Source organism: Amphiura filiformis, chromosome 2 (genome assembly GCF_039555335.1).
Source record: "Amphiura filiformis chromosome 2, Afil_fr2py, whole genome shotgun sequence".
In the NCBI taxonomy this organism is placed as follows: Eukaryota; Metazoa; Echinodermata; class Ophiuroidea; order Amphilepidida; family Amphiuridae; genus Amphiura; species Amphiura filiformis.
In genome coordinates this window covers 27692418-27717091 of record NC_092629.1, presented here as the reverse complement: position 1 = coordinate 27717091, position 24674 = coordinate 27692418, and the positions used below count along the sequence as shown (strand labels likewise).

Below are 24674 nucleotides of genomic sequence, written 5' to 3'. Positions count from 1 at the left end.
CAGTGGAAAAATAGTTGTTTGGTTACGGTTGCACACCACTCAAAAAGTAGGGTCGATCAGTCGCAAAAGATAAAGCTGAAAATATTCATCCATCTCTGTCTCGGACACCATTAATTGACAAAATCATGCTGTTAGGAAGTTATTTCTAGAAAAATGCCAACAAACAGCCAATCCATGAGCGATGCGGAGGGTTGGTTAGCTGCGACATTGCAGTTTTATATGCATGGTTTGCTTCCAGAAGGCTCAACATTTTTTGGGTCTGGAGTCCCGAGATACGGTCAGTCAGGAAACCCTACCCAAATAATTATTTTTCCACTGCACAGACTACTTTGAAATAATTATAACCAATGCACTCACAGGTCTTAAATTTTCAGATATGCTGTTAGACTTAGATTACCACTTTTACCCACCCTAAAACTTGACAGAATATTTTTCCCCAAATAACAACATGCTATTGACCTTTTTGGTCAAGCCTAAGTTGGGGTAGACTTGAGATGTCATCATTTGACATTACGCCGATGTGCACATCGTTTTATAGCGAATAGCATTACTGCACATTTGAAGTTGTGAAGTGCGTAGTAACGATGCGCGCATCGGCGTGACAACATCACAGATCTACCAGCAAAGGCTTATGGGATTTATTGATAAGGTCAATTGTAGTGTTACCATGGTTACTGTTACCTCTCTCTCTCTTTTGTTGTTGAAATAACAACCTTTGAAAAGTATCAGCATTTTTAATAAAACTAATCATTTTACCAAACATGAACTCTGTTACTCCGCATATTTGTTACCCAATTTGTATCAGAATACAAGTGCATTTACAAGTAGCTATGGAACACTCCCATGAAATAATACAAGTATTTAATTTACTTCAAGATCAAGGAGTTCAAAAAAAGGAATGCACACTTCAATATCAAGGAGTTCAAAAAAGGAATGCACACTTCAAGTTTACACAGTAGCATGTAGATACTGTAATCTTCACTTTTAGCATGCTATTTCCATAATTTTTGTATTAATTAATTTTAATAAACTTTAATTAAGCTGCATGAAGAGCAAAGCTAAAGTCTTGATAAGGAATCTTAAATGATATAATCTTTCTCGATACCAATCCTCTTTTTAAACTCCTTGATCTTTGAACAAGATATCAACATTGTACTATTCCATTTAAAATCCACACTACCCCCGTGGAAGATTTAGCTATAGTATTTCACAGAGGGAACATGAGTTTCAAATAGAAAAGATAGTTGGTTAACTTAAATTTGAAATACTCACTCCAGTTGTGGAAGATATAGGTAAAGCCATAATACAGTGGAAATTCGCTATAACGAAGTTGTCAGGGACAGAGAAATTAGTTCTTTATATCCAAAATTTCATTATATCAGGGTTGTAAAAACAATAAATAACAAAAGAATTTTGTATCTTGGTTCTGGAAAAATACTTCTTTATAACAGGGTTTTTCTTGTATCAGATTTCGTTATAATGAGGTTTTACTGTACAGGAGGAGTACAAGTTTCAAAATGAATAACCCCTACCAATTACATTTAAAAAACATACTCCCTCTGTGGAAGATATTTCCATAATCTTCCACAGGGGTAGTGTGGCTTTCAACTGGAATATCCCACTGTTATTGCAGTATTGTCATATATCCCTTTTCTTCAGAATTTATCCTACAGTATTCATTGTATTGAATTGTTCGATAATTTTTCAGGATTTTTTACAAAAAACATCGGTTCAAAAGAAGCGAAAGCACCTTAACTAGGCTTTTCTAGTTGACCTCCATACACCCCCTGTGGAAGACATGAACTTAATCTCCTACACTTTTTTGAAATTCACATGCCCTGTGTGGGAGATTAAGGTCATGTCGTCCACAGGGGGTGCATGGATTTCAACTGGAATGGCATGGATTTTAAACATGCTGCAAGCTTCCCTCTGCCTTTCTACCTAAAATTACTGTATCTGCTTATATTGATTACCAGTGGGTACTTTGTATTACAAAAACTAATTTGCAAGTGAAAAGGCAGTTCAACTTTATTTTGAGAGCCAAGAGATTGAGAAATGTTTTTAATTTATGTATACTGCATTTTTTACTAGGGAAGACAGCTCCTACACAAGGGGTGTACTGTAAATTTCAAATAGAGTCACCCAATTTGGGCAACCCCATTTGAAATTCAAAACCCCATGTTTGGGAGATTAAGGACACATCTTCCATACAGTGTGTGGATTTCAACTGGAATAGCTCAATGTGTGGTTATAAAACCAAACAGATTAGACCAAAAGATGGACCCCTCCAAGACATGACCTTAATCTTCCACACAGCGGGTGTGAATTTCATTTGGGGTAACCTGAATGGGTTACTCCATTTACAGTCTACAACCCCTGTGTGGGAGATTAAGGTTATGTCTTCCATAGGGGGTGTATGGATTTCAACTGAAATAGCCCAATTTCGAGCAGACGACACTGAATGGGTGATTCCATTTGAAATTCACACTCCCTGTTAGGGTCTAATCTCTTCTAGCTAAACCCAGACATTTTTGCGGCGTTAAAAATTTGTCTTGTGTGTAAAGTGGGATATTTTCACTGGATTGATTTTTCGCGATTTCCAAATTTATTCACATTCAGTACCAGTGTGTAATAAATATTTTTGCGGTGTTAAAAATTTGCGGCTGCCTGTTCAACCAAGAAAAGTGCAAAAATTAACCCCTGCAAAAATTTCACGCTATATCTTAACAGCAAATGAATTTACACATTTACTGTATCATTTTATGATGCAAACAAAACACTGAGCTCATTTTAGTATTATAATAAAAAAACCCAAATGGGAACATTTTGAACTCTGACCTCTCGCATTACAATGACCACATACAAAGTTCAACTAAGCCTGTGTATAAATATGGAGCATGGTCTTTTAGACCCTGGGTATTAAGAACACACCCATTCCACACAAATTATTAGAAATCAAATGTCAAGCTAGTTTAATGCAGACTTGTGAACTTTTGCCTTGTCATGGAGGTTAAAATCTCTTTAAGGGTTTTACAGGGGATACAGATATTTCACGTTTCACATTAAAAATATCTCCATTTTAAATGTAAGAGCCTTGTTTTGACCTCAAAAAGCCTCACAAAGGGGGGTCTGAGCTGCGGACAGTCAACGAACCCTAACCAAACAATCAATTTGTTTTCCACATCCTAACCCACAGCAGCTGAAGAGTATCCGATCATGCATTCTGTGACCAAATCACTGGGAATATGATTTGAAAGTGTTTTTTTATACTTTGAAGCATGTAAAAAGTGTTAATGCTCAAATGGTGGGAAACTCCAGATAGAGGGCACTTTTCAAAATGGCCACCAAAATGCCTACAATGATCAAAACTTGCCACAAATTGTGTGATTTAGATATCATGCTAAACAATATAATCTGCATGACACGGTATATAATTTCATATTTTGACATGTTTTTTTTCTTCATGTGTCTTTTATGTGTGTTTTATGTGCAAAAGTTCTGCAGCAATTGGCCGTTTTTTTCGCGCATTTCTGCGCAATTTGCTACGTTTTTCAGCGCAATTGGCTATTTTTTTCGCGCAAATCATTTACCCCTGATTATGGTACCACAAAGCATGATGGGATACGCCTGTCAGCTGCTGTGAGCCTAAACATTGCCAATATTACTCTAATCTACTACTGTCAAATATGTGACGTGTCATGTCAAAAGGAGACACTTTTGGGCAGGATCATAAATGGAGAAATAGCCAAAATCTGCCGGGGTCATTTTTTTTCACAATTTGGGTTTGTTGCGAATTTATGATGTTATTAATGTTAAAAATATTGTCTGATAGTTTCAGACCGGAATATAACTTCCGTTGTATCTTGTATTTTTTGAGACATTTTTCAAAGTAATTACTACTCTCAACATTGTCAATAATACTTTTAAAGGCTGATATCTCAATTTCCAATTTTATAATACCATAACTTACGAACTCAATATCTTCGCTTAGGAATGTCCGATTTCATTGGGGAAAACGGCATTGTGCAGCAAAATATCTCTTTATTTCAGATATGTAAAAACCTCTAAATTGATAACCTGCCCGAAAGTGACTCCTTTTGACATGACACGTCACATATTGCCACAGGTCAAGGAATTTTTATAATTCGACATTCGCTGTCACCAAAAAGCACAGAGCCACAGCGCCATTGGTGCTCTTGTTATAATTGTGGTTTGCCATGGCTACCTCAGGGTGCAAGAAACCTGACTGTGTCTTCAAAGATAATTTTTTTTTTCCACAATTATCACATTTTTCGTAATTGACCACTTTGTTGCAATTGGCGGCGTTTGGATCTGCGAACTCCAATTAGGCTGGAGTTAGCGAAGTGGAAAACTGAAAGCAAGGATGTAAATTACATTTACGCCCAATTATGCAAAGTTAATTTGCCAAGTAACTATAAGGACTATCCAGCTGAGACTGGTACATATGTAGCATTATATGTAGTACAAGCACAATAGAAGTATATTGTGTTTAGCAAGATCATTATCAAGATAATCATAGAAACGTCAATGAAAACTTGAGTAAATATACCATCTTTTACTCAGGGTTGCCAAAAGATTTCAGCCCGAATCGCGGGTCAAATAATCGAAAAGTCGGCCAATTTTTCTCTTTTGAAAAGTCGCCCAAATTTTTTCTTAACCATTGGTTTGAATGGGACAGGAAATTGTCAAAAGTCGCGGAAATCTTCAAAAGTCGCCCAATTGGGCTACCAAATCGAGGTTTGGCAACCCTGCTTTTACTACTGGATTTGATATCATGAACCTTTAAAATGAAAACAAGATCATATTTTTTTTCATTTAAAACATTATTTCTGTATTATTCTGGAATAAGGAGCAAATTGTTTTCACCTTAAAGGAAAACTTCGTGATCCACAGCCTCATCCCCCACTTAATCAAAAAAGATTTTTAACCATCAGAAACCTAGGACTACATAATGTTCATGTGCATAATGTTCTAGCAGATTCGGTCGTTTAACAAAGACATTGACCAATTTGTATTTTTTGTCTGTGTACAGACAGAAATGTAGCCTATGGGGGCAATATAATAACTGGAATTATGCACAACTTCATAAATTCCATTTTTGAATCAACTGAAATGTTGTACATGTTCTACTTTTTACAAGGACTTTGCCACTTACAAACTCTAAGCAGATGTCCAAAGTGGCCCAAGAGCTGCAGGTTACAGGGACTGCCTTTTGAGGAGAGCGAGAGCAATTGCTCTCCACTTCTGATCTCCATAAATCTGATATAGGAGAGTGATTTTTAACTCTCCTTGGTTAACCATTCTCCTTACATTCTATTATAAATGCTCTAAACAGCTCTCTTTGAAGGCTCCAGAAGAGCTATTTAATGCTCTCCTGCAAATGGCAGTCCCTGTGGTAACAGCATTTTACAAAGATCTTTCGCACTGCCCGATTTGGCGCGGTTTATGGCGTTAACACAAAGTCGGGTTCTGATTAGCTAATTGAATCACATCATCATCACATCGGCACCTCATTCGCGATCAATCTCATGTAACATCGCAGGCGTGCTTCTATAAGATCGGTCGGCCAGTGCGATAGGTCTTTGCAAAATAGTGTAGATGCCTATAGCATACATATAAGGATAGGAGAGGTTTCTTGCTCGCTGTAGTACAGGATTGGTTCAAATACTATCATGTTGTTCTAATGCTACTGGTCGTCTGGGTCTTGTGTTAACAGAAAATTAGCCGCCAGATTCTCATTCTTTTCACATGCGAAATATGCTTGTATTACTAACTCTTCTGGATAGCCTAGAGCTTTGAGCTGAAAGAGAAAAGATATAAGAACATGAAAAATGAAAGTTCCAACTGACAAGACCAATCAATGCAAATAGATACATATGTCAAACACATCGTCAGCTGTATCACATACTCTCACATCTCAAAAGGCTGCCTTTTGTGATTCTTTTAATTAATTGTCATCTAATTGTGTGGAGATACACTGTAAAATTAACTTGAAATATTAATTTTGAAATAATCACAATATTACAATCTCATGTCCATTCATCAAAGAAAGTAGCATGCTGAAATATAAAATGAATCTGTTCAAATCACTCACAATAACCTAGTTCTTGTTGTACAATTCCAAGAAAAAATGAAGGTGTTAGACTCACATTTTTAGTGACATTTCACCACTACACAAGTGGTTTCATAAAAAACTGACTCACCCTTTCAATGGCTTCTTTTTCTTGCGGTGTAACGTGAAGTGCCATAGTACCAGGGGGTGCTCCTTGCATACCACCCATACCTTGACCCGCTGGTTCTTGACCCCCAGTACCGGTGCCGCCTCCCTCGCTAGGTGGCTCATTAAGCATGGCTATGAACTGTTCTTGATGCTGGCTGATCAACTGTGGTCATGAAGTGGAACAAAAAGAGAAAATTGGTTATGAATATGGCTCAAAATAAGCTAAGGTGTCATAAAAGTGTAACACACAATTATTTTTCCAGCTCTTTTCTTTTGGTCTCCAACCAGGTTTAAATTATAGTATGCACATATATCGCTCATAATACACTAAAAGAAAGATAAGTTATAGACCATTTACTTCACAAATTTAATTTTCTAGCCCTTGCGTGCGTTATATTTGACAGACACAATTTTGATGATTTTCTGCAATCAAATAAAAATTTATAAAGTATTACATAAGGTATTTTGTGGTTATTTAGGTGTAGGACCTACAGCAACTGATTGTGGAAAAAATGTGTCCAAATATTACAATAAGGAGGATAAATTGTTATAAATAAAATATGTGTGTCTGTCAAGCCATAACATACGCAAGATGTCTGTCAAATGTAACATACAGAATAATAATTTGGCAAAACAGTAGTTCAAGATGGGAAATTGAATAAAGATCACATGCAGTTTATAAATCACATGTTTTAAAACACTTTTATAAACTCTAAACTATCATCATAATGTGAACATCCAGTGATTTTTAATTTTTTTAAACGTATTGGGTATGTTACTTTTGACAGACACATACAAATCTTATGTACAAACTTAGCGTACAAATGTTTGACAGACAACACTTAACAATGGATTGTGTCATCAAAAAGCTTCTCCTCACAAAGTGATAGTGCCACAAAGCTAGGTGGAGCTAAATGCTATGTCATGTAGCATAATTAGCTGTATCACCCTAGTTTAGCAGGAATTACAGCACCGTCTTGCGTATGTTACTATTTGACAGACATTTCAAGAAAAATTTTAAAATTGTTATATGTTCAAAAAAGATGGCAGCCACTTACAAATTGATTATAATATGGAGAAATGAAGTTATTTACAATAGATTTACCCTTTAGTTTATGCTTCAAGTCTTTGTTTATAAAAAAACTGAGGGACTTCAAAATCAATCAAAGGTTTGACAGACAATAGTAACATACGCGAGGCAAACTTTTAACTCCTTTTTTTGATCTGTTAACTTATAATTCATAATGCCTCTTTCTGTTTTTTTGATTGGTTTACTGCACCATTTTGGGAAACAGGTCACATGAATTTCTATAAGGATCCATAAAAAAATTAAAAGCTGTTGAAAAAGGCGTCTCTTGGCATGTTACAGTTATTTGTAAAAATAGGCATTTTTACAGCTATTTTTTTTTTTTTATTATTATTTAGAGTGAAAGGATTTTACTTAAATTGTGTATGCTATGTCTTTACTACCTAAACTTGCCACTAAACTAGCAAATATTCCATTTCTATAATTAATATTTTTAAAAAAAGATGTCAAAATATATGGCTATATAATATGACACCTTTGCAACTTATAATTCATAATGCCTCTTTCTGTTTTTTTGATTGGTTTACTGCACCATTTTGGGAAACAGGTCACATGAATTTCTATAAGGATCCATAAAAAAAATTAAAAGCTGTTGAAAAAAGGCGTCTCTTGGCATGTTACAGTGTAAAAGTATAAAAGTGTAAAAATAGGCATTTTTAAAGCTATTTTTTTAAAATTATTATTTAGAGTGAAAGGATTTTACTTAAATTGTGTATGCTATGTCTTTACTACCTAAACTTGCCACTAAACTAGCAAATATTCCATTTCTATAATTATTATTTTTAAAAAAAGATGTCAAAATATATGGCTATATAATATGACACCTTAGCATATTTTGAGCCATATTATTATCCTCCAGGTAGGTGTGATTAACTCTGGCGCATGACCAGCTGCGGTGCTCAAAGGGGGGGTAAAACCCTAACTTTTGATTTTGCTCGAAAAATGACTCCGCTTGATCGCATCACAAATACTTGGTACCCAATTTTTATATCTTTTTGCAAACGTAATGGGCCGCAGGGCGCAAATACACCAACCCTTTAGGGTTAGGGTTAGCGTGGAGTCTGAAAAACGGAAAACTTCGGGCTTTAGGTTAGCGTTAGGTTTATGTTTTAGGGTTTAGATTTAGCGTATTGCAGCCCATTATGGTTGCAAAAAAAAAATAAATACGCTGTAGGGGTAAGCCTATACTCACGGTCGGGGTTGTTCCACCTACTGCACTTACCCATTTTTCATGTCTGTCAAAAGGGACATCCTCGCAAAATCCCTATTGGTTTGTACAGGGCCTTTCAATTCCAACCAATTTTCTCCGCATATAAAACACCAATTTGCTTTTCCTGTTGTTATTATTGTGAGTTTACTCCTCTGATAAGAAAACTTTTTGAATTGTTTCACCAAAGAGGTATTTATTTTATGACATGTTTTGTGAGTGCAAGGGTAACCAATGGGATGAAGTGATCTATCGCGAGTGACGTCATGCCAACCAAGAGAATACTCACTTGAAGGAGTTGTGGATTAGACTGTCCAAGCTGCTGCAATAGTTGAGGAAGCAGGCGTGGGTTTTGTTGCACCGTTCTTCTCAGCATGTTAAACTGGGGCTGATTACGAAGGAAAGCTAACGCCTCCTCAGCACTTCTCTGTTGGCCGCCTAGAAAGAAGAAAACATTTGGCTACGTCATTAGGACCAGACGGTGTTGCCGTTTCTAATAACATCTAGTAACACCAGAGTGATCAAGATTCCTGACAGGAATTGAAATATTTCTAAGTGAGTATCAGTTTTTGGATCTAAAAAAGAACCTTTCCTACTTAATTGAACTATGAACAATCCTGATGAATTTGTTTCAAGAATATCTAGGAAAAAATAGGAAGAGTTCCAAAAATATAGGCAAAATAGGAAATATAGGGCTGATTAAAGCCCTGCTTACCCCCAGTTCCTGTCCCAATTCCAGTTCCTGTTCCAGTTCCCGTCCCTGTTCCAGTTCCTGTTCCAGTCCCCGTTCCAGTTCCAGTTCCTGGTGACTCTGTCTGTCCTCCTCCTCCTCCTCCAGTTTCCTGCTGGGCCTGTGCTGGTGGAGGCTCATCTGCTGTATCAGGAATGCTCTATAAAAAGCCAACAAGGAAAGTGAATTCAAATACTAGTTTTATGCGGTATTAACGGTCAAAGTTGTGCTGTAATTATTGGTTATTCCAGTTGAAATCCAGTTGTATACCCCCTGTGGAAGACAAAACCTTAAATCTTCCACACAGGGTGTAGGAATTGAATACCTGAGTGGAAGAAGGGCCCAACTCCAATTTTTTACAAAAATGAGTTCGACCTTGTGTGTGAAAGATGAGCCAAAATCCACTCTCTAAATAGTCTTCTACATACACTTAGTCATGGTTTTCATGGAAGAAAGGCCCAACTCCATGGAGTTGGGTCCTTTTTCCACAAATATAAGGTTAAAGAGGAATTTTGTTCATCCATGAAATCTGCTTTACACTACAATAAACTCTCTTGCTAACATATTACATGCTTCTACTTGTGCAATTAATGGATAATTATCAAATTTCTGTAGCTATTTATAACACATCTGCTTACGGAACTGGCACTTGCAGTATATTAGTGGAAGAAGGGCCCAACTCCAGCTCGTATTAAGACCTGTACCATTGCTATGGAAACATCATATATAATTTCAAATGTATGTAATATTGTATGCATGTATTAAAGGTCCCCTGAAGATGAAAACATTCTGTCTATAAAACTTTTTTTTTTTTTTAAGTTTTTTCTTAATATCTCAAAAATAGTTTTGATGGAGTTGGGCCCTTCTTCCACTCAGGTATTCAATTTCAAATGGGAGTACCTAAATGGGTGTCTGCACTATCTTCTCTTTCAAACACTAAAAATATTTGCTATTTATTGTTTTGTACCCAAATGTTACAACTTGGCCTGCACTACACTTGCCGTCCAAAGTTTTTTAATCCCCTTCTACCTCCACCAGTGGAAGTTGAGCCGTATCGGAGACCAAGGCCTCTCAATGTGACCACGGTTTTGTTTGGGTCAATGTCAAATCCAGTGTATTTTGAAATTCGTAATAGACTATAACATGAACACAAATTCTAACTTTTCATATTTTTTTAAGTCAACTAGTCCCAAATAATTTATTTAAATTTTTTTTGTTTTAAATTTTTTTTTTAAATATTCTGAAAACAGAAATTGAAAAAAAAAACCTGGTGCGGTCTAGATCTGATTAGCGGCGATTGAGGACAAACAAACACTTTTATTTGGCCTTTTAAAGACTGGCATCCTAATTGTAGGCATGCTATTCTCCTACTGTGCTTACCGTCATAAGATATTCGACAGCTCTGTCGGGTTGTTGAAGCTGGCTCAGTGGCGCCTCACAATATTATCTCGTTCAAAACCCATGGCCATGATATTGACTACCATCGTCTCATACTCTGAGCCTGTCACCAGAGCCGACTCCGCTTGTGTTATATTCAATGCGGAGGGTGTGCTACTTGATGTGGTACTGAAATAAAATATTAAAAAGGATAACATTAATAGGCTTCAAAATATAAAGGCCCAAGTTTTGATATATTTTTTCAAAATATCAAGAGCTGTTTCAAGAACCATTGAACCATTACTAGACAGGCCTTGCCGTTTGAGGCGAGCGCTCGCCTCCGCTCGCCCAAACTAGATTTCTAGCGAGCGATTTTCCACTCGCCATAGACATTTAATATCACTCACCGCGAATCTCCCAAAATCTACCATCGAATCATCCAATTTTTAACCAACATTTAATCGATTTTGTGCCCCCTCCAAGCGGAGAAAGGCAAAAGTCAACATAAATACATAGATACCATTTAAAGACCAAAGCTTTACTTGATTATACCAAAGTGATATTTGTGAAAATTTGACCACTCGCCTAGCATCATACTAGCGAGTGATTAACCACTCGCCTTTAAAATCCAGACGGCAAGGCCTGACTAGGCTTGTTTGTACTCAGGTTAATACATTTTCCAGTCATGGGATTAACCAAAAAGGTCAATTGAGGTGAGCTATGAAATTTGGAAGAGCATTTAGGAGAGCAATCACTCTCACTCGCCTCAAAGGTCAAAGGTCACAGTCTCACCTGGTTGTGCTTGTTGTGGTAGTTGTCTCTGTGGTGGCATCCCCATCTTTCTTGTCTTCACTAGGTTTATCTGTGCTAGCTGGTTTCTCCCCTCCCGAGGGTGTCGCTGTGGAGGCTGGTGGTGTCGGGGCAGCTGTAGTGGCTGCCGGTGTTTCTTGTTTGGGTGCTTCTGCTGCTTTGGGTGTTGCCTTGGGCTGAAAACAACACGCAAAGTTTATAACACTGAACACAGGTCTGATTTTTAGGTCAAATTATAGTTATATATCAAGTTATATAGTAAGGTTTGGGAGATGGGTTACCTCTAACGCTAAACGTGGTTATAAACTGTGTTATTCGCCGTAGAAGTGATGGATTAAGAGATGCCTCAATGAAGGAAATATAGGCTTATTAACCCTAACACTAAACATGGTTTTTGGCTATCAGAAAGGAAAGAAGGAACAAAAAAGGAGCGAAGATGAACAAAAAAGTTACTTGGCACCCCAGGGATTCAAACATCAGACCCCTCGGGTGCCCGGACAAGATCACTGACTTGTAGCCATGGGGATTTCGCTGGCTGTGACAGCGATTCCCTGCGTATATATGACTTAGGCTGATTGTGTCATGCCATCATGCCATCATGTGCAATGCATGCATGCGCAGTGATTTTCTTTGTAAGATTTTGTAAGATTTTAAGGTTAGGAAAAACATTTTGTGTTTCTTCTTTTTTTTCAGTTTTCGGGTAATTTTCGGGATCGGTTTCGGTATGATTTAAAACCAGTATAAAATTCGGTATATCGTATGCCTATTTGGGTGTTGCCCTGGGCTGTATTTGATACAAAATCTAACTGATGAAAAAAATGTGAAATTAGGGAATAGGGATGACTGTCTATAGGCCATCCAAAAGATATGGATAGTGAACACTACTATTACAATTTAACCCTGTGAGATCTACCTGCTGATTGGCCAAAAAGAAGTTTTCATTATCAATTGAACCAATCAGCAACATTGTTAGAATAACAAAATTTCACCACCCAAAAAAATTGGGGTGAATTATTTCCAAAGCTCTATTCTGATTGGTGATTAAAGTGAAGATATCGTAATTGACCAACCAGAGGCAATGTTAGGTCGGCAGGTAGTGCTCAGGGGGTTCAGTTTCCATAGTGCAGTTATGACCAACTTACCTTTGTTACCATGACAACGACAAAATTCTTTTCATCAATCTTGTATTCTTTTAGCTGCACATCATCATTCAAAATTTTACCTGCACACAAATAGAAAAAGTAAGAAAAAAGGTAAGGAAGTACAAATCATGTAAAAATAAACAAGAGCACCAATGGTGCTGTAGCTCATTTTCCCTAATTAAATATGCAAATTAGTTAATTAATATGCTTAACATTTGAGTATTTTTTGTTTATATCAATTGCTTTGTACCAAGTTTTAAATTTCTATGATCTTCACACAAAAACCGATTACACCTGTCTCACCTTAATATAAAGCAGGGCCAAATTTTTACGAGCTGCATAGTCAATAAGATAACAATAATGTTAATTGGACCACTAAGTACTTATCTTGGAGACAAACAACTGGGTGAGAAGGAAAACAAGAAACAATAATATTGAGGGTTTAGAACCATACACTGCAAACCCAAAGTGCCTTTTCAGCAGATCCTCTAAAATTGGTTTGGCAGTAACAATGAGGGATTAATTACTAAATATAGGCACAAATTTAGACCACTATTTGGGGAGTATACAATCCAGAAGATCAGACCTCAAATGTAGTCTGATAAATAGACTCAAAATTAGACACTATAAGCCCAAAACAGCATAGGGTGCATTTTACACATGGGTGGTTCTGGAATAAGAAGCAAACATGGGTAACATTATGGGCTCTTATAAATCATTGCAAAGGAGCAATTTCCAGTTCAGTGAATTGCTAGCAAACAATAAGCATGGATTTCAATGGTGATGTTATTAATAGTATTATTTGAGCAGTAATTTTACATATATAGTTGTACAACAATCAACATTGAATAATAGTTAGTGATCTTTTAGAAAAAGTGTATAACAAACCAATTGGGAGGGAGCTAGCAGACCATGAATGTGTCTATAATAATTGTTTCCATAAGTAATTTTGTCCAGTATCAGTTTAACAAAGGCTAATACTCTAGATTCATATCTAATCTCCAATACTAGAAGTTTTGCTGAATTTAGACGTTCTGGGCAGGGCATAATTTAGTGATCAGATTTTGCGTAGCAAAAGTGCTATGCAAAATTCTACTTGTATAGCAGTTTCTCAAGTTTGAGTAGCAGATTTAATTCCTCCCCGATTTTAGGAATATTTTAAAAGTTTTCCTAAAAATATATCTAGAAACACATCGGCAAAATTCAAGAACAAAGATGGCCGTTTTCATAGCGATCCTGTGTGCACACACGGCAAAATACAAGGCAAAATACTGCCAAAATTATGACCCCTGAAGGCAAATAACAAGAAAACATGGTAAATAAGTAACACAAACTTAATTTTGTTGCATGCACATATCAATTTATTAGCTCTTATTGACAACAAGGTGAGTTTATAGTATGTCATGTTTTGTAAGTGGTAAAATTTTGCATCGCAAATATGCGATGCATCGAAAATAATGAATCGCAAGTGACCTAGATTGAGTAGCAAACTGCGATGCGATACCGACTAAATTATGCCCTGGTTCTGGGTTTGCAGTGATAGCTGCTCCATATACATTTGGGTAATTTCTGCATTCTATATTGTACACATTTTACACCTGGCAGCTATTGCAGATAGGGTTTTCTTGCCCTAAACCCCTAATGTGTACTTTATCTCTTCTATACAAAATTGTAAAAACACATAGATAGGGTTTATGCAATAGCTGTCAAGTGCTTTATTTTTAAGATTATGTATAGGGTAGCTATTGCAGATACGACCTTCTCGATATAATTACTTTCACAACATGTTTGCCTGACCTAATTAAGTGTATTTAATTAGCTCTCAGTTTATTTGCTCAGTATTTTATGACTGCTAAGCCTTTATAGTTGTTTACTGGTCCCCCCAAAACCTCCCAATTGGAAAAATTACACATTATTAGCACATAGCAGCACCATTGAGTTATTAGTTAGCCATGGTGCAATATCTATGGACTTGCAAAATGTATGGCAAGCAACACTGAAAAGCAAACATTATATTGAAGCCGCACGGAAGTAACAAAATTCAACATCTCTTTTACAAAATCGCCAGATCCAAGGAGTTTGAACAGTGTTTGTAATATGATCAGCACCACAAACAGTCTGCAAAGGAGACTATTCTATGAAATTTGGTAAAAATTTTCGTAACAAAATGCTCCAAAAACCACACTTTCCGTCCGAATTTTCCGAATAAGTAACAATCATGAACGATCATGCAAAGATCGCTCCCTCAAATTACCAGATCCATTGCTCAAACGATGTAGCAAGAGAAAGTAAAAAACATACAGAAATCCAGACTATGCCTATAGTTCATTGCTTACGCAATGAGCTAAAAATGAGAATTTCTTTTGCTATTCTCTGACACAAGGTAAAGCTAGTAATACTAATAAGGACAAAATAATATCATGTGGGAAAGATGTGTTAGAGGAAGGAAGAAAATTTCTGAAAATTTTGATACCACAATCCCATTTTAGCCAAAAATGGAGTTACACGTCTTTGTGTTACTGACTCCTCAATATTAGTCACATAAAAACAAAAAGACATGTTGAATACCTACCAGCATATATTAACTTCTGTCCTGCAGCAGGGAAATCTTTGCCTTTTTCTTCTTCAACTTTTTCCTTCAAAGTTTTGACCTGTAAAATAGACCAAGCAAAGAAAGTTTTGTAAATTATAAAATATTTTCTCATGATGAGAAAAAATCCACTCTCCCCCTAAGAAAGCCTGTAGTCGCCTGCTCCGAGCAGATAAACGTTTGTCGGCGAAAAATCAATTATAATATTTGACGCCGAATATGATATATCTTGCATTACACAGTAAGTACTGGAACCAACGCCATATCAACGCTGTTACTTTCCTCTCTCTTTCCTGTATAAGAGGATGTCCTGCAAAAAGTCTATTCTTCCGTACTGATGCTGGAACTACGTCATCACCGCAACACAAGCTCAGGAATGTCAGGGTCTGAGAGTGCCCCGTTTCTATGCCTGGTCAAGCACCCTCATACCGAACATAGTGAGGGTGCTTGGCATGTCCGCCATTTTATTATATTACAACGGATGGCTAGCATCCCGGTCCGTCAATTTAAGGTTGATGAGAACATGGGGCGTCTCTAGACCAATATGATTCGGGGGGTGTACAGCATGTTTTGCCGACGGAAATATTTTGCGAATGTGTAGACCCAAATTATTTTTAGCCCGGACGGCGCTCAAGAATCTAAAAAGTGGGGGGTTTAGGGTCAAAATAATTTTCACAAACTTTTTTTAATTAGTAACTATATAAGGGCTCTTTTTGAAATTCCCTTACACAGGAAGGTGTGCACCATCCTGCAGCTTTCCTGTGCTAGCCTTTTGTTAAAATCCTGTGTGATTATAACACTGCAATTAGCCATTTCGCTGACTTAAATTAGGAGCGCGCTTTCCTGACCGAGCTTTCCTAAGGCGCACGCTTAGCGAGGGGAATCCTGCCTTCTTTCTGTGTGAAAACGTGGTAGGGTATTTCAATATGAGCCCTAACATAAACAATAGGTCTACAGGGTGTAACAATAAAATTTGTACAATTTTGAAAATAGAATGACACAAGTATGCCGCCTATTTTTTGGTTTGATATTAATATGTCTATTAAGATAATTTCTTTAGCCACCAGATAAGCTTTGTTCCAATAAAATCGTAGATATACAAGTGAAGATATAGCCAATTATGTAACCTGGTCTTAAAACCGCTTGGGCCACTTTTGTCTAAGTGCTACAAAAGTGACTGAATAGAGTTGAACCATGGACCAGTTGGACGGTGCTCTTATGATAGGTCGATTTAAACAATGGGGTATTCGAAGTGGTAGAATGACATAATAGAATATCTCCTTGAGTTTTTGAAAGTCACAACTAAGCACTGACATAACAACCTCATTTACTAGAAATCGTGGCTGCAGCTCAATACCTTCAACCCCAATTCACGTTGTAAGAGCGTATTTTTATGGTTGTGACATTCGGTAGCACATGGAGTCAAGGCGTGTCAAGCAGAAACCATAAGATTGTTTATAGCTCATTTTCCAAACTCACATCTTCCTTCAAGGCATACAATTACATATAACTATGAGAAGTATGTAAAATTTGTTGACAGAAATGCTGGCAATAGTGGTCGCCCCAGAACAGCTAGAAGCCCAACTGAACTTGATTTCAAATTTTTATTGTTTTGTACTTATGGGTGCAATGTACCAATGATATCTCAGGGATATGAGAAATTACTTTATTTATAAGATAATTTGAAAGACATTTCATGACTTCATTTATAGATTTTAAAGAAATATCATATTATTATTAAGTTCATGTTAATTATCTGAAGAAACACCACTTATAATTCTTTTGTGTCAGTTCTTTGATGTTCAATGCACGATAAACACAATCTCACGCGGTTCAAACTTGATATGCTAAAATGGCAAAAGTGGCCCAACACGCTTTTCTGGACGATTTAATTAATCGGACATAACTTTTGAACCCAAGCTAGTAAAGAAACCAACTAAACATCTTCTTTTAGCCAAGATATTACTGATTCTATTGCATATAACATTTTTCACGTAACTCTTTTAGTTTTTTCCTGAGAAGTCAAAATGCAATTGTACAAAGTTTATTGTTACACCCTGTATTACGTAACAACAGCACAATTTCGTAACACAATAATCTTTTATATGACTATTGCAGTTTGCCGACAATCACATAGCTTTCACTTTAATTGCTGACAATCACAATCAACAGCACTGTTGGTAACCCAGGCTTTAGAAAGGTTGGGTTTGAAGGGTCCACAAAATGTTAAATGTGTTAAAATGTGTGTCCAAATATAAAGCGTGGTCACTGATAAAAAGGGTGGGTTTAGAGGCCAACAATTGCAATCTCAAAGCTTATTGTAATTTCCGATAGAATGACACTAAATGAAACACAAAAAAACTATTGAAATCCCATTCTGTTTGGTCATCTAAAACTTCAATTATGTAATTCTCTTTGGATGCAAATCTGCACCTCCTTGATCACCATTACCACTCATCTATGATCAGTAACCACGCTTAGAAAGGGCGGGTTTCAGAGTTTTGGTATAAAGGGTATAAAATAAAAAAAGGGTGGGTTTGTATCACCACTGTCAACTATGAACAGTCAATGTTGCCGACAAAAATTGTGCATTGGGGGTGTCATCCCCCCCCACATAGCCCCCTCTAGCGATGCCCCTGTATGAGAAGCCTTTTTTAGTTGCAAAATGAGAACACAGAGTGGCTTATCTTTAACCCACATTCTCAATCTCTCATGCCAGAGGTTAAATAAAACAATCCCTAACTAATTACCGTAAACCGGGGGTACTTTGCCACATTTTTTGGATGTTGTGGTGCGCCCTCTTTTTATGTTTGCATGAATTGTTACATATAGGTGGTTTTAGGAAAGCTATATGCCAGTGCATTTTGCATGTAGTATGAAAACTATTGGGGCACTCTGTGCCCCATTTAAAAAAAAAACATTGGGTGGCAAAGTAGCCCTGTGGGTCGGGGCTACTTTGCCAGACCTATTTTGAAGCAAGTTCAACCTTTGATTAAGGGTTCTTTGCCACCCTTTGGGTTTCTAAAATATAATATGAATGACAAAAAACCTCTCTGAACAATCTAGAAGTCAATACATTGGGTGGCAAAGAAGCCCCATGGTACTGATGTGATCTGACCTGAAATAATAAGAACTATTAGTATGGATAACTCTGGAACACCCTTTGAACCATTTAACTTATAGATTTCATTCTGGTTTGAAGGGTATTCCAGAATTAATCTATAAATCTATTCGAAACTGTCGGCGTAATATGTAAATTAGGGTGGCAAAGTTACCCCGATATGGGGTGACAAAGTAGCCCCCAACACTTCACAAGGCTGTGAGGGTACAAATCTACAGGTTGAGGGTTTTGATATTTTATCTCAGTAGTAAGGACATTATAAAGTATCAAAGTATACATTGGGTGAATTTGTAAAGTCAGTACTTGCGGCTGTGGGGTCGATATTTCGCAAAATATAAAAAATGTGTAAAAAACCCCCAAATTTTAAAAATGATTTTCCAAAGTTACTAACCACCATATATATGAACTACATATGTACAGGTATATGGCATATAATATATTTTCGCATGGGCAAATTGGAATCCTTGTGTTATTTTTGTGTACTCTACACTAAAGGCATATATCATTTTACCGGTCGGGTGGCAAAGTTACCCCGGTGGTGGCAATGTAGCCCCGGTTTACGGTATCAAAAGATCAATTTAATTTCTTGAAACATGCCGGCGAAACGATTTGTTTACAAGTAGAAATCCTTGTTCCGACACTGATTCCATTCATTCGCCACACCACATGGTCACTCAGGTGAACTGGGGTTGGACGATCGATTAGTTAAAATTTGTATAAATGTAGAAAAATAAATGTAGATATTTATATAGCGCTTTATGCCGTAAATAGCCTCAAAGCGCTTTACATTTGGGCCAAAAAAAAATATTGTTGTGTTGCCCTCAAGTGAGAAAATGGGAAAGTTAGGTAGGACGGTCGGATTTCTTTTTTTTTTTTTTTTTTTTCTTTTTTCAAACCTTCAGTTCTTAAAATCTCCTCAAATATTAAATAATGCTTCTTCAACTCAGGGATATTTGTCAATTCTGACTTCTGGATACCTGTTAGACATCAATTAAAGACTAGTCTTTCAATAAAATATTAATTTTAAGTGAAAAACATAGATTTTTTGAACAAATCTGTAAAAATCATCATTCAAAAAAAAAAAAAAAAAAAAAAAATGCAGACCCTGATTTTTCAGGATTTAGGACCGGGCGGTTGAGGGCAACACAACAATTTTTTTTTTAGGCCTTATTCCGCCGTCATTAGAATATGTCACGTTTGCAGCCTACAAGTGGCGCAGGGTCCATCAGTACGACTGTGACTACCCCTAACAGCTTCCCATTGCACCTGGGTGGGGTGAGGCAAGCGAGGCAAAGCGCCTTGCCCAAGGGCGCAACACGGTGGTGGGATGGGGAATCGAACCCACGCACGCCGAGCAAGCTCTCGGATTATGAGTCCAAGGCCGTAACCACTGAGCCACCGTGCCCTACATCCAAGTTACCGGGCCGTGCCTAATGGCGACCTCACGTCTTGGAAATACTTTTCAGCCATGTTGCAAAATGATCGGAAATACACCATCAAGGCGACTCAATCGGTAAGCATCATTGAAACTAAGCAATATTTAGTATTTCTTCTTTTAATTTCTTGGATAAAACTGTAGTTCAGTTTTGATTAGTTTGATGTGCCGGTAGTGGATTTAAAAACCAGTCCACTATAGCTAAAATAATAGTTTCTCAATCGTGAGAGCTCAATAGGCACGCAATGAAAATTGCGTCGGCGTACACCGCCTACCAGCTACCACACGCGCTTTGAGTAGCGCTGCATTTCCTGTGCGTGCACAATCGATCGATTCCACTAAACTTGCGACATTATGCAGTGCACACAGTACATTCATTCACTCATGATCGAGAAACTATTATTTTTACAATAGTAGATGTTGTAATAAATAGTTTGACATTTCTGCCGGAGGATAAATGTGAATCCATTGGGATGTAGCGATCAATTTTACGTTTTTAATTTTTCCTTTGAGCTGATTTTTGTTTCTTGCTAACATTTAAAGCCTGAAAGCATCACTTCTAAAGATAGGCTATTCAGAATTCAGGCACTTGCGCAAATATATGTTAACATTGGATTTCATTTCTTGTTTATTGTTCACTGTGTGGAAAGCCTGTTCTGCTTCATCATGTTCATCTTGTATTGGTTGTATTTCACACGCATACCCTGTTTCTACGGCGCATGTACGTACATACAATACATGGCATTCATGATGGCCCTATGGTGAGGATGGAACAACTAGGGTCATGATGTTTCGGGCTACCTGAATATGACACCAGTTCAATTTCAATTTGAGCAAAAAAATCCAGTACGGGCGCTGGGCGCACAGAGTTTTTACGAGACATACTTACTTGTCCCGCAATAACGGGAATTCCTTTACCAACCGGACTTTGCTGTCCTGCAATATCGGGTAATCCTGTCATAACGAGACATTATGTTTTTAAACTGCTCTTCGGGCTAAACGATTGAGTATCGCATGTCGTGAATAGCGCCATCATGTTCAGCGTGAAAAGAACCCCTAAGTCGAGTATGGCGGGGGGTTACGGCAAAATGGGATGTTACTGATATTTTGCTATTTCTTGTTTTCCATTGAAATATCTATAGACAATTCAACAATGCAATACGTATTTAGCAACGTTTTTTTTGACTTATTTCAAGCAAAATATATTTTATTTGTTCCAAGAAAGAATTTCCAACAACTGAGGAGTCAAATTTTACTACAGTTAATTTCCCGACTCCCAAACAAAATTTATAAGTCATTTTTTTAACCACATTCCACTGGATATACATTTTCAAAATATCGTGCTCACATTCATGGAATTATTTATCGATAAGCTGCTCAAAAAAGTAGCATAATTTGCTGAAAACTGAATCAATTCCCATCGGGTTTTCTTTCAGTGGGCGCCATGACGCTTATTAATATTCTGACGTAAAAAGGTCATAGGTTGCGTATTTGCATAATTCGGAAAACTCCGGATTCATAAACTCATTCATAAATCCAAAGTCGGAAGCTTTTTCCGACCGATTATGGTGGTGACGTCATCTAAAAATGAGCCATCTGCGCTTGCGCCGAGTGAAAATAACAGCGGTCATTTACACACTGCCGAATGCATACTTCGATTATGTCCTCTCATCATGGTAGTTTTCACGTTATAACGGGACTTCCTTCAATCACCGGACTTTAGGGGACTGTGGGAAATAATAATTACGAATATTTAATAATGTCTGTTTATTGCAAGACATCCTCTAATGTAAGAAAGTCTGGTAAAAAGTCTGTGCGCCCGTACTGACGAGTTCGCAAAATTTGCCAACATTTTATCAGTATAGTCCCAACCCCAAAATTGGAGAATTCTCCTAATTGTGCGAATTCGCCAAATAGTGAGAAATGGTATTGCCCATCCACCTCTACACCAACTGTCATTGCTTTGCTACAATTGGTAGTGATAGGTTGACTTCCGGTACAAGCGCTGTGGAAGAGATGGTACATGGATGACGGCAAAGACGTCATCTTTAGTTGTCAATTTCTTGCCGTGACCACTGATCAAAATCCATTAACATCCACTCGTACATGTACATTGCACTAAAGCTACATTTTTAAGTACAATGAAGCTAAATAATATCCAAACATTGCTTGTTCAAGTTGATTTGAGTCATTGATCGCGATTTTTGTGGTAAAAATCAGCCAAATATCGGGCCAAAATTTTGCAGACACAGAATCTTGTATGTCAAATTTTCCAACTCGCATGCTTCTCAAACTTACATTTAATAAATGGAAATAACTTACATCTTTACTGATAATCAAATAAAACTATATAGAATAGCTAAATAAATAAATTTTAAGCTCTTTTTAACTGCAAATGAGTACATTTTTCAGGCATTTTTTGTTACTTTTTTTCATAATTTGAAAATGCATCGGCGATTTTTTTTTTCCATCAGTAGTCTTGGGCGTTTTGATCCGCTCTTTACGATGCCGATCCGCTCTTTACGATGCCGATGTCGCCAAGAAGTGCGATCACCTATCGTTAACTGCGAGCATGTGTTTGAAATAAACAATTCGCACTATAGTAGGAATTTCTCACTATGGTGAGAAGGTCAATTCTCACTATTTGGAGAATTCGTACTATAATTGGGAGAATTCGCCAATTTTGGGGTTGGGACGACTACTGTTTTATTTTTAGTGAGTTTTCAATCCGTACCGCGTATATATCCATTTCAAGATTATATTAAGATATCACCAGCTCTTAACCTGCACACTTTCATATGAAAGTTCTACCTTCTTATTACAAAAACTGTTAACCTTGCTATTATAGCCTTCCATGAAATTATTAAAAGGATGTCAACACTGCCGAATTCGGCATGTTCCTTGTGGTGACTTGCGAAAACGCACTTACCGTAGCTGTTTCTTCGATCTCTACTTTGAAGGTGTGCTGTTGTAACGTTTTTAGCGTAATCAGCATTTTGTTAAATTTGCTAATCTACTGGAAAAAGTGATTTTTGAGGTTCCTAGTCTTAAAACAAGGCCAAAATCAGATGTTGAAAACTGGTGAAAACAAGGCCTTGTGTCGCAAAGTACACTGCACCATTTATATTAGTCTCTGTAACAACGTGTATGTTTTGAATGTAACGTGCAAGTGCTACGTTCAGCGTTTGGAATAGATCTGTTGAAGAGGTAATACTGCAGATAAAGGTTGCCAGTCCACGTTTCACACACTTCACTATTTTCTTGTTTTCAGATTCCCAAAAGTTTGTTTGTCATTAATTGTTAATCTATAGCCATAGAGGGTCAAAATAATTAAAGCCATGATATGAAATTGGTTAATTTTTTTCAAACGTGATTTTTGGCATATTTGTAACGTTTACGCATGTCCCAACTTACACCTAAATTGAATCAGCCAAATTTGCTTTGCTGTCATAATTATATAAGGGGTGGTGCAATAATTATGTGTACCCCCGGGGTGAATTCTCAAAATGGTCTGCCAAAAATCGCTTGCCCCCCCTCTGGCCGTGCCAAAAATCTTTGCCCCCCCTTTCGACGTGCCAAAAACCTTTGCCCCCCCCCTTTGATGTGCCAAAAATCTTCCCCCCCCTTACACATGCAAGATTTTGGGGAACCCGAATTTACCACCTTAAATTGTCTTATCATATAGCGCGAGCGCAGCGAGCAGGAAATTTTGCATATTTGAACGTGTTCCTAACGTTTTCCTACGCCTTTTTAGGGCGTAATATAGAAACGGTGCCCAAAATATCTGTGCCAAAAATTGCTTGCCCCCCTTTCGACCTGCCAAAAATCGCTTGACCCCCCTTTGACCTGCCAAAAATGCTTGCCCCCCCTTTTGGCCTGCCAAAAAAAATCTTTGCCCCCCCCCCCTATCATTCACCCCCCGGGGTACACATAATTATTGCACCACCCCTAACTTTAAATCCCCCATCTGTGTTAACGGTCAAAATAGCCAGCGAGGTTCCTTTCAACCTTGTTATTTTAGTTTAAACTGGACAGAAACCCTTCCTGGCAGATATTATTAATAATTATTTCAGCATTTAGGGTAAAGACCCGGGGGACACTTCAATATGAAATGGATATAGGTGTAGGGCTGGCACTTTCACAGTAGGCCTAAGGGAGTGTTCATTAATACTTTGGTAGGGGGGGGGGGGCTGGTCTTCCTCAAATCTTTCGCCCGAAAACTTTTGACCCCCCTCGATGGACCGCTAAACTTTTTGTTTTTTGACCCCCCCCTTTTTTGACAGACAAACCCCTCCCCCCACTATCATATAATAAACATTATTGTTGTTTCCAGTGGTGTGGTATCTGGGTCACATGTCATTGAAGGAGGCAAATGTTTGAAACATTCCCGCTGGGACAATTGCGCATGAAGTACAAGCACAAGGAAATTTTCATTTTATACTTAATTTAGATTTGTCCCAAATCAGGAAGTTAGGGATAAATGAAATAGAGGATTTATTTGGAGGTTCATGCACATCGGCATAATTATAGGATCTGTGGCTATTATGATAGTACAAATGCGCGCAAAAAAATTGGCCATATTGGAGCTTGAATGGTCAAATAATGTTAAAATTGGAACTAATTTATGCAAAAAGCTAAAATAGTCAAATATGAGATTAATTTGGTCACGTAAATGTACACAGGTATCAGTTTCGGCCCCCATTGAAAGACCGGGGCACCTGGGCCTGTGCCCACTCTGCCCTATGGTAAATCTACCCATGGGCCTATGTGTACAAAATAATTTTGCAATGAGAAATAGTAAACTGAAGTGTGCAGTTTACGTGCAAAGAAATCCAATTTATTTGCAATATTTTCTTGAATTAGTTGTATTTTGATCAGATTGGTACATAATCATGTTTGTAGCCTATACTTTGAAGAGATATAAAATTCTATGA

The 24674-nt window shown here is 37.4% G+C and overlaps 1 protein-coding gene across 1 annotated transcript; it reads right to left on the bottom strand.

Moving 5' to 3' along the window:
- Positions 1 to 4927: 4927 nt before the first annotated feature.
- Positions 4928 to 22879, bottom strand: LOC140139528 (UV excision repair protein RAD23 homolog A-like). The gene is given in 10 exon segments (XM_072161252.1): positions 4928 to 5821; positions 6225 to 6404; positions 8825 to 8973; positions 9251 to 9425; positions 10646 to 10671; positions 10674 to 10831; positions 11435 to 11628; positions 12595 to 12674; positions 15167 to 15245; positions 22670 to 22879. Coding segments are annotated over 10 exon segments (1221 nt in total). The 5' UTR covers positions 22736 to 22879; the 3' UTR covers positions 4928 to 5707.
- Positions 22880 to 24674: the final 1795 nt, after the last annotated feature.